Here is a 13,516-nt window from a genome sequence, read left to right as displayed (position 1 = left end):
GATGGAGGAGCCTGGTAGGCTACAGTCCACGGGGTCGCAAAGAGTCGGACATGACTGAGCGACTTCACTTTCACTTTCAACTTCCCTTAAGCAAGAAGGAATTCTTCCACCTGATTGTCTTTGAACAAGAACTCTTCCCTGAGTTTCCAGCCTAATCACCTATCCTATCAGGTTTGGGGATCCTCAAGTCAACTGTGAAAGCCAATTTCTTAAAACAAATCTCTCTCTATTCAAAGAAAAAGAAATTGGTATTTATCTCCCCCTATGCCTTGAGAACCCACTCCAGTGTTCTGGCCTGGAGAATCCCAGGGATGGCGGAGCCTGGTGGGCTGCCATCTATGGGGTCGCACAGAGTCGGACATGACTGATGTGATTTGGCAGAATGCCTTGAGATGTAAATGTTCTACCAGGATTCTCAAGAACATTTATCCAGGCTATCTCTACTTTCTGAGACTGAAGAAAGAGAAAAAAGAAAGAGAGGGGCTTCGAATGGAAAAACTGTGAGATCTCTGGTTCGGTCTGCATGTAAAAATAACTGGTAAATGAGCTCTATTTAATTGTCTTAAAAATAAGTGGTTATAAATTAAATATTTTAAAAATTGGCCAAGATGAACTTCAGGACCATATCATCTGGGAAATATTCAGTACTGAAGTGATATCTGCTATTGAAGGTGGCTTAAGCTTGTTGGTTCAATTAATACAGACATGCCTTTAGAGTCATCAATATTAAACATAATAATTCTGTTGTACTTAGGTTTCAGTTCAGTTCAGTTTAGTTCAGTTGCTCAGTCGTGTCCGACTCTTTGTGACCCCATGAACCACAGCACTCCAGGCTCCCTGTCCATCACCAACTCCTGGAGTTTACCCAAACTCATGTCCATTGAGTTGGTGATGCTATCTAACCATCTCATCCTCTGTCATCCCCTTCTCCTCCTGCCCTCAATCTTTCACAACAACAGAATGTTTTCAAATGAGTTAGCTCGTCGCATCAGGTGGCCAAAATATTGGAGTTTCAGCTTCAACATCAGTCCTTCCAATGAACACCCAGGACTGATTTCCTTTAGGATGGACTGGTTGGATCTCCTTGCAGTCCAAGCGACTCTCAAGAGTCTTCTCCAACACCACAGTTCAAAAGCATCAATTCTTCTGCACTCAGCTTTCTTTATAGTCCAACTCTCACAAACATACATGATTACTGGAAAAACCATAGCCTTGACTAGATGGACCTTTGTCGACAAAGTAATGTCTCTGCTTTTTAATATGCTGTCTGGGCTGGTCATAACTTTCCTTCCAAGGAGTAAGTGTCTTTTAATTTCATGGCTGTAATCAAATAAAACCTTATTATATCTGTTGCAAATTTTTCAAGAAAAGTAACTTAATGTGAAGAACTTTTGTTTATTTATCGGCCAAGATCTGTAGTATGTGGGATCTTAGTTCCCCAACCAGGGATCAAATTCGGGCCCCTTGTATTAGAAGCACAGAGTCTTAACCACTGAACCATCAGGAAAGTCCTTTAAGGAAAGTAAATGTAAATGATAAGAGCTTTTAGATAAACTGTATGGGAATAATTATGGTTTAGGAATGTCCACTTGAGGAGGATCTCTCTGGATACTTGGTAACACGAAATGTTAGTTAAATGATGGAAGTTTGTTGAATAGCTGGGTCATTCCCAAATAAAATAAAATACCAAGACATCAATTACTAAACAAAGAAATTAAAGACATTTAGGTCTATCAATGAATATGTTTGGTGCCACCCGGAGATGTTCTCTATAAGAAAGCAACTGTTTTTAGAAATTATCACTGGTATTTATGTTCACCAATCAATAGAATGCTAATATAAAAGTTTATAATTTCTTACTTCTTAATTTTCACTAGAAATCAAGGTTTCTTAAGAGTTGAGGACTCTAATTTAAACATGTAATTAAAGCTAATGAAAATAATAAAGGAAACATCTCAGTATGCTCTAGGAAAGTGGGATGTGTGTTTTCAGTAAGAAAAGTATAAGGAATACAATTACATTTTATTAAGGAAAAACAAAGTGAGTCCATCTTAGAGCTCGTTGTTTTGGGATGGAAAAATGAGGAATAGGCTAATATGGATGCAGAAAGTGATGGAAGGTTTGTGGGAAGTGGACCCTGAGAAGAGTTTTGTGCATGGTCAAGTCTGGTTGAGTTTGGAATGAATTTAACTGAGTAAATGAATTTCAAAAGTAAACTAATTTGAAACTTGAATTTTATTTTTATCTCTGTAAAGACGACAATTTTTCTTAAAACATTGAACTGCCTCTGATAACAGATTTAAGTTTCTTTACCTTTTAAGTTATCTGTTCTATATTTGCCTTTGAAATCTTTTATTGTCACTATGGTTAAGTGAATAACTATTGTTTCACAGTGACTTATGATCTTATACGCCCAAGTGTTTTGAAACTTTCTGACAAGCATTCCAAATATCAGGGCTTTTTAAAAATATTTATATATTTATTTGACTGCATCAAGTCTTAGTTGCAGCACATGGGATCTTTGTTGCATCATGTTATATTGTTGGAAAGTTTAATTGAATTATTAAAGGGACACTCTTTGTTTCTAAGGCTTAACTCAGTAAACTATTTTGGGTGAAGATCAGATGCTACATGATCTGCAACCAAGAGATTAATACCAGGTTATGGTCATTTAAATTTAAAGGCTCCCTTATGTTGGGGACAATTAAACCATACTAGAGATAACCAGCCTAGCAACAGTATGAAATTGGGCTGGATGCTTCATGGACAATGTCAATATATAATTTCCCTTAAAGATAACAACTGGTATAGAACAGACCAAGTCAAACAAACTGAGACATACTAGGCTGCACCTAATGGAAGTTCTTGACTTAAATTCTTACTTACTTATAAGTAAGTATAAGTAAGACCTTACTGATACTGCTAGCTATATTATTTTTTATATTACCTGTTTTACAGAGCTGTTTTTTTTATTACCAAATGTGTGACTGAGCCTCTGATAAGATGATGATATAAGTTCCATATGAAATTAATGATTGTAATAATGTAATTCTAGATATGGGAAGAAACCACAAGAGGGAATGTTTTCCTGAACCATAAGAGACTAGTAAGACAGGGAGTCTGGAGATTTTGGGCTACTATTAAGGCCTAGTCCAGTAATAGCATGTTGAGTAGCCTATGAGTGAAATCTTCGCCAGACCTGGGAGTAAGTATTCTCAGCACTGTGGGATGAAGTGACCATGAAATGACTCCCACCAAACTATAGTCAAATTCATGACCCTGAAGGGGCTCTGCCAACTGAAAATTGGCACTTGCCATCTGCTTCTGCAAGGATTAGTTCAAGGCCACTGCAGCCACTGACCTTCAACACACCCTGAAAGGAGTTCAGGGTGGAGATCAGGAATGAGGTACTCTGAGCTCTGGGAAAAAAACTGGAAGAACAGGCCTTCAGATAGCTGGATACTCAGGAGATTTTATGAGCCCAAATTCTTGCGTCTTCTCATATCAAGAAAAGCACTGAAATCATTAACAGTGACATCTGCTTTGGCCATGAGGAGGGAAAAACATTTGAAAATCAAAATGGAATAGCTGTGGTTCAGACATCCAAGGTAAAGCTAAGTGACCATTGTGGATTTCAGACACATTCCTGGATTGCTGAGAACTCAAATTTTCTGAGCTGCATCACACTTAGGATGTCACCAGCCATTCTCAAAGCAATGTCTGCTGGCAGTTAGTAGCTGCAACTAGATGGTTTCAAGGTATCCACTTAAAATGATTAAATTTTTAGACAATAAAATTGGTTAGGTCAGATGTTAGCAAAAAAAAAGGTGATATGTGTAGTGGTCAGTATCTCCTGTTATGTATATGTTAATGCTGTTAAAATCTCCTTAGCTAAAATTAGATAACTGGCCACAATGAATCTCTTCAAAGGGCCAGTTCCAGACTGGGTTTCAGGTTTATTCTCCTGAATTCCTCAGGGAATGAGATCTATTTTTTCTATTAGAATTCCAGTTGTCACTATTGCAACTACTTCTAATTGGATCTGTTGCACCAAGTGGTGGACCAGGGGTTTACGATTTTAATCGAACTAAACTCTGATCCAGAATTTGAAACTCACGAATATTTCCAATTCAGTGTCCAGTTGAGGCAGGACTATGTCTTACGCCCCATTCCCTGAAAAGATTTCAGGAAGGTTAAAAAGAGAAGAGGAGAATTTCCTTGGTGGTTCATTAGTTAAGAATCTGCCTGCCAGTGTAGGGAACACAGATTCCATCCCTGGTCCAGGAAGATTCCCCATGCCATGGGGCAGCTAAACCTGTGAACTACAACTACTGAGCCCACGCTCTAGGGCCCACACGCCACAACTACTGAAGCCCATACACTCTAGAGCCCATGCTTCACAACAAGAGAAGCCACCAATGAGAAGCCCACACACCGCAACTAGAGAGTAGCTCTTGCTCACCAAAACTAGAGAAAGCCCACGTGCAGCAACAAGAACCCAATGCAGCCAATCAATTAATTTTTAAAAATGTTGGGACTTCCCTGGTGGTCCAGTGGCTAGGACTTGTGCTCTCAATGCAGAGGGCCAGGGTTCAATCCTTGGTTGAGAAACTAAGATCCCACATGCCACATGGTGCAGCCAAAAAAGAAAAAGAAGAAAGGGAGGATTGAAACCGAGTCCCCCTAAGATTGAGTTCCTCTTCTGAGTTTATGATTAACATGCTTGCCTGCTAAGTTGCTTCAGTCGTGTCCGACTCTGTGTGACCCTATGGACTGCAGTCTGCCAGACTCCTCTGTCTGTCCATGGGATTCTCCAGGCAAGAACACTGGAGTGGGTTGCCATGCCCTCCTTCAGGGGATCTTCCTGACCCAGAGATCGAATCTACATCTCCTGCATTGGCGGGCAGTCTCTTTACCACTAGCACCACCTGGGAAGCCCTTATGATTAACATCTCTATCCAAAATGATTATTCCCCTTCTTGTCCAACACCTGTTCTCCTCAGGATTGAAAAGTATCAAAGAAAAGGGGGTATTGAGATCAAGCAGGACCCTATGGAACTCTTGGGGCACAAAAGCCTTTCTGTGTCACCTTCTCTGAGTTCCAAAGGGCAGGTTCAAATAGTTGTTGATCAGGGAAGGGAGGGGATGCAAAGACAAGGGAGGAGCAGTCAAGAAACAGTAGTACAGCCTTGGGGGCAGGGTCCTGGTTCCCCCTCAAGGAATATACATAATGTTATCTTTGAGCTCTTGCACAGAACTAAAGCCCCCACCAAATGGAAGACATGATGAAGCACTCTTCATTCCAGAGAAGGTCACAGTTCACCCATTACCTGATGCCATATGATTGCTGGATTGAAGGAATGTGGGTCCTGCATGCACCCTGATCCTGATCAGCAACCCTGTTCCTGGACTATAAGACTCCTCACAGGCCCCCCCAAAGTGGGGACACACAGCTTTGAGGGCATTAGCCCACTGTGGCCCCTTTTGCCTGGCAAAACAATAAAGCGATTCTTTTCTACTTCACCCAAAACTCTGTCTCAGAGATTCAGTGTCAGGATTCAGAGGCCAGATTCAGCTTTACTCTTCAAGTCTTTGCTCAGATGTCACCTTGTTAATAAGACCCTCGGTGACAACCATTTAAAATTGCAAAGAACCAGTCCCCCTTTACATATTTTATTATTCCACAGCACTTAACCGGACTCTATTGTACTATACATTTTCCATATGTCTGTTATTTATTGTCTGTCTCCTTTCACTAGAATATTAGTTCCACATGGCAAAGACATTGTCTGCTGGCCCATGGGTATATCTCCAGTGCCTAGAACAGCGCCTGGTATGTAGTAAGTGCTCAATAAGTCTTTGGGGAATGAATGAATGACTCTTCCCCAAACCTGGGGGTGTGTGGAATCTTGGCAGCATCACCTACTGCTAACTACCCTGCCACTTCTACCCCCAGCCTGAAACTGCTGCCAAAGAACCAAGGGGACCCAATATCAGGAGAAAAAGAAGGGGTTCCTCTTGAGAGATTCGAACTTTCCCTGCCACACACAGGGAGATCCATATTCCAGCCTAGAGAGGTCCCAAGGAAGCATTCCTCTGGGACTGACCGGGAAGGATCCAAGTGCTCAGGGCAAAGATAATTCCAGCATATGGGCAATCTTGTGACAGCGTGGGGACAGAGGGACCCTGATGGTCAGAGAGAGGTAGAAAGGCCTCAAGCCAGGCCTAGGAAACATAACCAGTTGCCCTCATTTGAGCAACCTGGATAGATAGGGTCTTGTTCTTCAGCTACACCAGGTCAGTGCTGACGATCCTGTGGGTCTCATCTTAGCTCACTGAGTGACCCTGGGCAAGGCAGAACCTCTGAGTCTGACTCCCTCACAGGTAGCTCAGAATTTAATCACACAGTGGAGGCCAGAGCCGTTGGTTAGCTGTAAAAGATTGGTCTCAAAACCTCAAGTAAGAGCTTCCTTCCCCTGGTGACACTACTGAGTCCTTCCCACTTTAAGACTGTGGAGTTTAAGATCTGTGGATTTGTGAGAGCAGTGCCTTGAAGAGAGAGAGTGAAAAAAAGGGTGGAAGGGGGCAGACTGGACGCAAGACAGAGGTGAAAGAGCTTAGTCCCCAAAGGTCTCTGGGGTCGTGAATGTCATTGTTCCAGTCTGCATTGGTCTGTACCAGGCCCGCAGAGCCCTGTGCCCCCAAGCCCAGATGAAGGTCCTGTACACAGCTGCCACCCTCTGCCAGGGGCAGGGCTACAGGACCCAGGGCAGATGGACCGATGGGCCCCCTGTCTTAAGAGGAGAGACCTGGGGGAGGAGCGGCTCCAGCAGGAAACCAGGGCAGAGCAGGAACAATAGTGAGGTTTCTTCTGTCCTTGTTTTCTTTGGCCTCTTAGCTGCCATGGAGCCCAGATCCCGCTCCTCCAGGTCCTTGACTTTCCTCGGCCGCCCATCAGCCCCCTGGCAAAAGAGCACCTGTTCCCTCCCTCTGCTGCACTGTCCTGCTGCACTCCACACACAGCCCTCAGGAGGCCTTTAAAATTACAGTCACCATGTGAGGGAACTTGACGGAGCCTTACTCTGCCAAGCACTAGACTGAGTACTTCCCAAAGATGGGGCATGGTAGTAGTGGAGGCGTCTTTAGTGCAGCTCCACTCCTGGGATCTTGGGGGTCCGTCCTTGTCCCTCTTGCAAGCTCTCAAGGGCCCTCCAGCCTCATTCCCCACAAACCTACCCAGGGATTAGGGAAGAGGGAAGGAAGTGGGGAGAGGGGAGGCGGGAGTGGGGGGGGTGGGGGGGTGGCGACGGGGAAGGACTGGAAGAAAGTGTTACCCAGTCCAGTGGCGGGAGAACTTGACTTTGGGGGAACTGAAAAAGACCACATGTAAGACATTCAGACGTGGGAAATGATGCAGCGACTGACAAAGGCAAAGTCACAGAGAGTAAAAGAGATGAGGAAAGGTGAAATAGAGAGTAGATGCTAGGATGGCCGAGTCCGGGGCAGGCTGGCACGGTGTTCATTATCCCCAAACGCCCCGGCTCCAATCCAAGAGGTCTGCCCCGCCCGAGTCAGGGAGAGGCCCGCGATGGCCGGACCGCCCCGCACGGCCCTGCCCGGCCATCCGCCCCCGCCACCGCCGGCCCGCGGGGAGCTGGGTGGCGGCGGCGCTGTCCTCAGGGAAGCGCATCATTCCAGCCCGGCTGGGCGTGAGGCTGGGTCAGGATGCCCGGGTCGCAGGAGGAAAAGGAGGAGCTGGACCCAGCGCCCGGAGAGAAGAAAAGGGGAAGACCACGGCCAGAGATCAAGGCTCAGTGGAGGCACTCGTCCGGAGGGCCGAAGAACGGGAAAGCCCAGAGCCGGCAAAGTCTCCCCGGGAGCCCAGGACAGACAGAGTGGAGTAAGAGCGCCGGAGCCGCTCGGAGCGCAGTATGCGTGGGTCCCAGCCCGCCCAGCCGGTCTACATCGCCGGCCGGGTCACGTGGCCCCAGAGGGCGTGCGGCTGCCCAGGCGGGGAGGCGCGCGGGCCCGGGGGCCGCTGCGAGCCCGCGGCGGTCCTGAGGTTCCCTCCCCGCGCGCAGTGCTGGCCCCTGGGTGCGGGAGCCGCCCACTGCCCCCCCGGGCCCGCCCCGCCGCGGGCCGCCTGCCTGGTATATAGCGCGCCCCCGCAGGCCCCGTGCCACGTCGCTGGCCACGCCGCGGGCACCCGAGACTGTGCGGCGCCCCCGAGCCAGCCCCCCACCCCCTGCGCTGCCAGCTCGACGGGCGACCCCTGCGGGGACTACTGCCTCAAGACCATGAAGAATGAGGTGTGCTCCGTGGCCTTCCTCAAGGCAGTGTTCGCCGAGTTCCTGGCCACCCTCATCTTCGTCTTCTTCGGCCTCGGCTCGGCCCTCAAGTGGCCGTCGGCGCTGCCCAGCGTCCTGCAGATCTCTCTGGCCTTCGGCCTGGCCATAGGTACCATGGCCCAGGCCCTGGGGCCCGTGAGTGGTGGCCACATGAACCCCGCCATCACGCTGGCCCTCCTAGTGGGTAACCAGATCTCCCTACTCCGGACAATCTTCTACCTGGTGGCCCAGCTGGTGGGCGCCATTGCCGGGGCCGCAATCCTCTACGGGCTGGCACCGTTCAATGCCCGAGGCAATCTGGCTGTCAATGCGGTGAGTGCCCAGGGGTTTGGCTGTGGGGCAGGGACCCTGGGGTGGGCTCTGGACCTGGCCCCCAAGCCCCATCTCCAGAATAGGTGGCACAGAGTAGACCAGCCAGCTCACACCTTTGCCAAGAAGGTCATAGCATCATCCTAAGGCCAGGAAAATGAATCTCCATGGTGGTGTGTGCTCTCAGCCGACTCCTCGGGTTGGTATCCACCTCCTCTGCCTGCCCCATCCCAGCCTCTCTCCCAGTGCCTACTGCCCGCCTTTTCTTACCCCAGAACTTCTCTCTCTTTTCCTGTCTTACCTCCGAGCTCTTCTGTCCTCCCGGGCACCTCATCGCTCCTGTGAGGTCCTCAGTGGGTGGTCTCATGGAACCATCAGAGAGAGATGGGTTGTGATCCTGGCTTTGGTAACCCCAACCTCTCTGGGTTTTGTTTTTCTCATTCTCATTACATGGGAATGGCCATGACCTCCATAGAGTAGGACTCAGGGGGTTATGTTTAGAAGCCAGGCTTGTGTACTCCCTAATGGGGTGCCCGTACATATGGTCTCTGATGAATATTGCTTTCTGCTCCCGGCCCCCTCCCCTTCCCCCCATCCCTACAACCCCAGTTTCAGCCCCCCTGTCCCTTGCAAACTGGGTTCATTAATGAAACACAGAGGAGGATTTTCTCGGCCATTGTCAAACCATGAGTCAGCCCCACCGGAGAGACGGGTTTGAGGTTTGGAACTGGCAGTGGGTCAGGCACGGGCAGGAGGTAGGGTTGAGGGGTGCAGTAAGCAAACTGGGCAGCTGCCCACAGGAGGGAGGGTAAATGCCAGCTTGAGGGGGTTGGGGCCTGGGCAGACTGGTGACAGGCCAGTGTCCAGGAAGACGTCCCCCAGCTTTGTCACTTTGGCCACAGCTTTGCGTTCCAAGCTTTGTGAGCACTGGCAAGTATATAGTCTCTTTGGCAAATGACCTCCCTGAAGTGACAGGGCTTGGCTTCCAGGCACTTGGGCTCTAGGAGTCCCTGGAGACCAAGAGCCCCATCCCTGCAGGTCCCTGGCCATAAAGTCAGAAGAAGGCAGGGCTCCTAACACACCATCCCCTTGCAGCTCAACAACAGCACGACTGCGGGCCAGGCTGTGGTGGCGGAAATGATTCTGACTTTCCAGCTGGCACTCTGCGTCTTCTCTTCCACTGACTCCCGCCGCACCAGCCCTGTGGGCTCCCCAGCCCTGTCCATTGGCCTGTCCGTCACACTGGGCCACCTAGTGGGGGTGAGCAAAGGTGCCATTTGGCCCCTCAGGGCAAATAATGGGGCCCTGGGGCAGCACCTTCTGGATCAACGAGCCCCACAGTGAAGACCTAGAGTGGAGCTGCTATACTCTGGCCCAGACTCAATCCCCTCAAACCTTCTCCAGTCTGAGAAAATATGGGAGTGAGGGGGAGTTGGGATGGGGGCAGGAAACCAAGCCCAAGCTCAGGACAGAAAGGAAAGGAGGGATCCAGAGGGAACTGTGAAGGGAAAGGTCACCAGTCTAGGAATTGGGAGACAGTTGGAGACCTGGCTGAGCCCCTGAACTGCTAGGGGACCCCAGGGTGGGTGCAGGCCTGTGGGAGTGGACAGGCATGCTGCCCTCCTCACGGCCCCCTTCTTTCTGTCCAGATCTACTTCACAGGCTGCTCCATGAACCCGGCCCGATCTTTTGGTCCCGCGGTGATCATGAATCGGTTCAGCTCCGCACACTGGGTAAGTCTGGACCCTCCCCTGTCTCCCTGGCAATGAGTGCCTAGAAACCCAGCCTTAGCAGCTGACAGTTAACAGGACTTTCTGGATGATGGGGGCCCAGAGCTTGGGGGTGACTGGAGAGAGAAGGGGATGCAGCCAGAACCAGGGCAGGGGTAGATTTAGATGGCAGGTGACCCTGTTTGGGGGGCAGGGACTATGCATGTCTGTCCCTCTAGGGAAAGGAAAAACATCTGTTCTCCAGTGTTGGTCTCTGGGGATTTGGTTTCCATCTTTCTGGGTGGTGGGGGGCAGGGAGGTCCAAGTGTCTGTACTCTCTGATGTATTATTTATCTGTCTCTGTTGGGGGCTGAGGAGAGTCTTCCTTCCTGTGGGACTGTCTCTCTGGACAATCTGTCTGTCATCTCCTTTGGGAGTGCATGGTCTCTCTCCAGAGTCTGTCTCTCTCCCTGTGTGAAAGGGAGAGGATCATCTCTCTGAGGATCTCCATGTCTGTTCCCTCTGAAGGTTCATTTGTCTCTCTTTAGGGTGGGGTTGGTGGGCTTCCCAGGTGGCACTAGCGGTAAAGAACCTGCCTGCCAATGCAGGAGACATAAGAGACTGAGGATTCGATCCCTGGGTCAGGAAGATCCCCTGGAGGAGGACACGGCAAACCACTCCAGTATTCTTGCCTGCAGAATCCCATGGACAGAGGAGCCTGGCGGGCTACAGTCCATACGGTCGCAAAGAGTCGAACACGACTTGCAGCAGTGGCACAGTGGGGTTGGCGGGGGCCCTGTCCCTCTGGGGATGTCCATCTCCTTTCAGGACCTGGGTGTCAGTGTCCTTTGTCATTGGGGAGTGTCAGTCGATCTGTCCTTGAAAAAGGGTGAATTCTTTCCTTCCAGAGGTGTGGGAGTGTCTACATCTGTCTCCTCTGAGAGGCCCCTGGGTCTGTCCTCTGGAGGGGAAGTCTTGGCTCCAAGGCCTGGGCTCAGCCCTGCCCCTGCCCTGTCTCCGCCAGGTGTTCTGGGTGGGACCCATCGTGGGGGCTGCCACGGCTGCCATCATCTACTTCTACCTGCTCTTCCCCCACTCCCTGAGCCTGAGTGATCGTGCGGCCATCCTCAAGGGCACGTATGAGCCCGAAGAGGACTGGGAGGAGAACGGAGAGGAGCGGAAGAAGACCATGGAGCTGACTGCCCACTGACCAGCGTCACACAGGGGTCAGCCTCTCAGCCCCTGAACTGCAGGGGAGAAGAAGAGAAGTGCATGACAGCAAGGCCTCCTCCGCCCGCCGCTGGGTCCTCTGGGCTGGGGAAGAGGTGCTGCTCCCCAGGCTGTGCAGTAAAGAGTTGGAAGCAAGAACACAGGATGGGACTCTTGGGGTAGGGGGCCAGGGGCTGGGGCCTGATGGGGAAGGGACAGGGAGGTCAGACTTCAGGGGTGGTGAGCTCAGTGCAGGCTGCCCCAGGGCCAGGCCAGGAAGGGGCAGCTGGCAGTCTGCATCCCCTCCCCCTCCCCAGCCCCTCTTCAAGGGCCAGGAGGACCCCAGCCCCTGGAACGACAGGGGATGACCCACCCCAGAGCTCCTTAGGTTCATTACATGCCACCTTATTTATTTCTGCTCAAGGGGGTAGGGGGTAGGGTGCTGGTGTTTAAGGTGGTGGCTTCCCAATAAACCATTGACATTCATATTTGGCCTCCTCTCGCTCCAGAAGCCTCTCTCAGGATACTCTATCTCCTCACCTTTCCTCCGCATCATCCCACACCCCCCTCCACATTCTCCGCAATCCTCCAGGGAAAGACAGGGAAACTGAGGCCGGGGGAGGCTTAGAGAGTCAGAGAGGCAGGATTGAGAGGGCAGAAAGACCAAATGTAGGAACAGAGCTGGAGATCAGGAGCGGGCAGCGGGAACAGAGAAGATCCTTCCCAAGCGACCTGCCTGCTCACCCCTCCCTCCTCAGCTATGTCAAGTCCTTGCCACTTGAGGAGGGCTTGGCACCAGAGTCAGAGTGTGCTTAGCAGGGTGGAGGAGAAGTGAACCGGCCAGCAGCCCCTTGAGATGCCAAGGGGGTGACCAGCCAGGTCTGTCATCGGGCCAGGAGACACAGTCCCGGAGTCCCCTCTCGGCCCCTCAAGGTTCCAGAAAGGTGCCACATTGGGAGCCTGTGCTGAGAGGGAGAAGCCCCCTGCCCCGACCCCTATCGGAAGCCATACCTGACCCACCTCTTTTCCGGGTCTGCCTCCACCAGCCAGGGTTCCCGCCGTCCTCCCCTTGGCCTGCAGCTCTGCCCTCACTGCTCTTGTCCCCTTGCCACTGACACTCCTTAGGACACCTCCTTAAACTCACCAAGCCTCTGCCTCTTAAACTATAAAATGAGAATAAAAAAATGCTTCCCTCACAGAGCTATTGTGGAGTCAGATGAAGGGAGGGAGGGAGATTCCTGGGACTGGGCTGCTCTCTGTGGGGAGAGGGGCAGATAAAGCTCAAGACACAGCTCTGCATCAGAGTTAGAGCCCGGCTTTGAGTTCAAGTCTGGTCGTGCAACTCTGGATGACACAAGCTGTCCAAATTTTAATTACTTCGTGTGTAAAATGGGGATATTTGTACCCATTTCGTGGATTGTTGTGAAGATAAAATGAGACAATGGATAGAAGGGAAACACTTGTGCAGACACCTCAGATCAAGGGCTCTGTTTGCTTGTATGCAAAGAAACCAGCATGTCTACAGCTGGGCCCCAGCCACACCCCAGTTCTAGAGGGCCTCTGCTTTCCTGAGAGTGTTTAACCCAGACTCCTGCTTCTCCCTGGTGTGGGAACCTCTCCTTGTGGTTTTCAGTTTTGCTCCAGAAGACAAGGGGCCAGGAAGACCAGGAGATGGACTGAAAGGGGGTGGGAGAAGCTATTGACGATGGCTGACAAGGGTCAGTCCCAGGCGATGGGGGTGGGGTGGGAGGGCAGACGCTCCAGCCCTCCTCCAGACGTGGGTGGTGGATGTGTGAGTGCTCTGTAGCTTCAGTCATGTCTGACTCTTAACAACCCTGTGCACTGTAGTGCAACAGGCTCCTCTGTTCATGGGATTCTTCAGGCAAAAATACTGGAATGGGTTGTCACGCCCTCCTCCAGGGGATCTTCCCCACCCAGGGG

The 13,516-nt window shown here is 50.7% G+C and overlaps 1 protein-coding gene across 2 annotated transcripts; it reads left to right on the top strand.

The window, feature by feature from the left end:
* Nucleotides 1-7,727: 7,727 nt before the first annotated feature.
* On the top strand, nt 7,728-12,061 carry AQP5 (aquaporin 5). 2 transcript variants are annotated; one of them, XM_081592604.1, is made up of 4 exons: nt 8,298-8,660; nt 9,753-9,917; nt 10,307-10,390; nt 11,391-11,576. In XM_081592604.1, the coding sequence occupies exons 1-4, from the start codon at nt 8,298-8,300 to the stop codon at nt 11,574-11,576; spliced, it is 798 nt and encodes a 265-aa protein (XP_081448730.1). The 2 variants fall into 2 exon arrangements, with proteins under 2 accessions (XP_081448729.1, XP_081448730.1); XM_081592603.1 differs by lacking the exon at nt 9,753-9,917 and having other exon boundaries at nt 7,728-8,660; nt 11,391-12,061.
* The last annotated feature ends 1,455 nt before the right edge of the window (nt 12,062-13,516 follow it).

Source organism: Giraffa tippelskirchi, chromosome 4, assembly GCF_054371585.1.
Source record: "Giraffa tippelskirchi isolate mGirTip1 chromosome 4, T2T-mGirTip1v1.2.pri, whole genome shotgun sequence".
NCBI lineage: Eukaryota > Metazoa > Chordata > Mammalia > Artiodactyla > Giraffidae > Giraffa > Giraffa tippelskirchi.
Note: the sequence above shows the minus strand (reverse complement) of the source record. Positions and strands in the feature narration are given on the sequence as shown.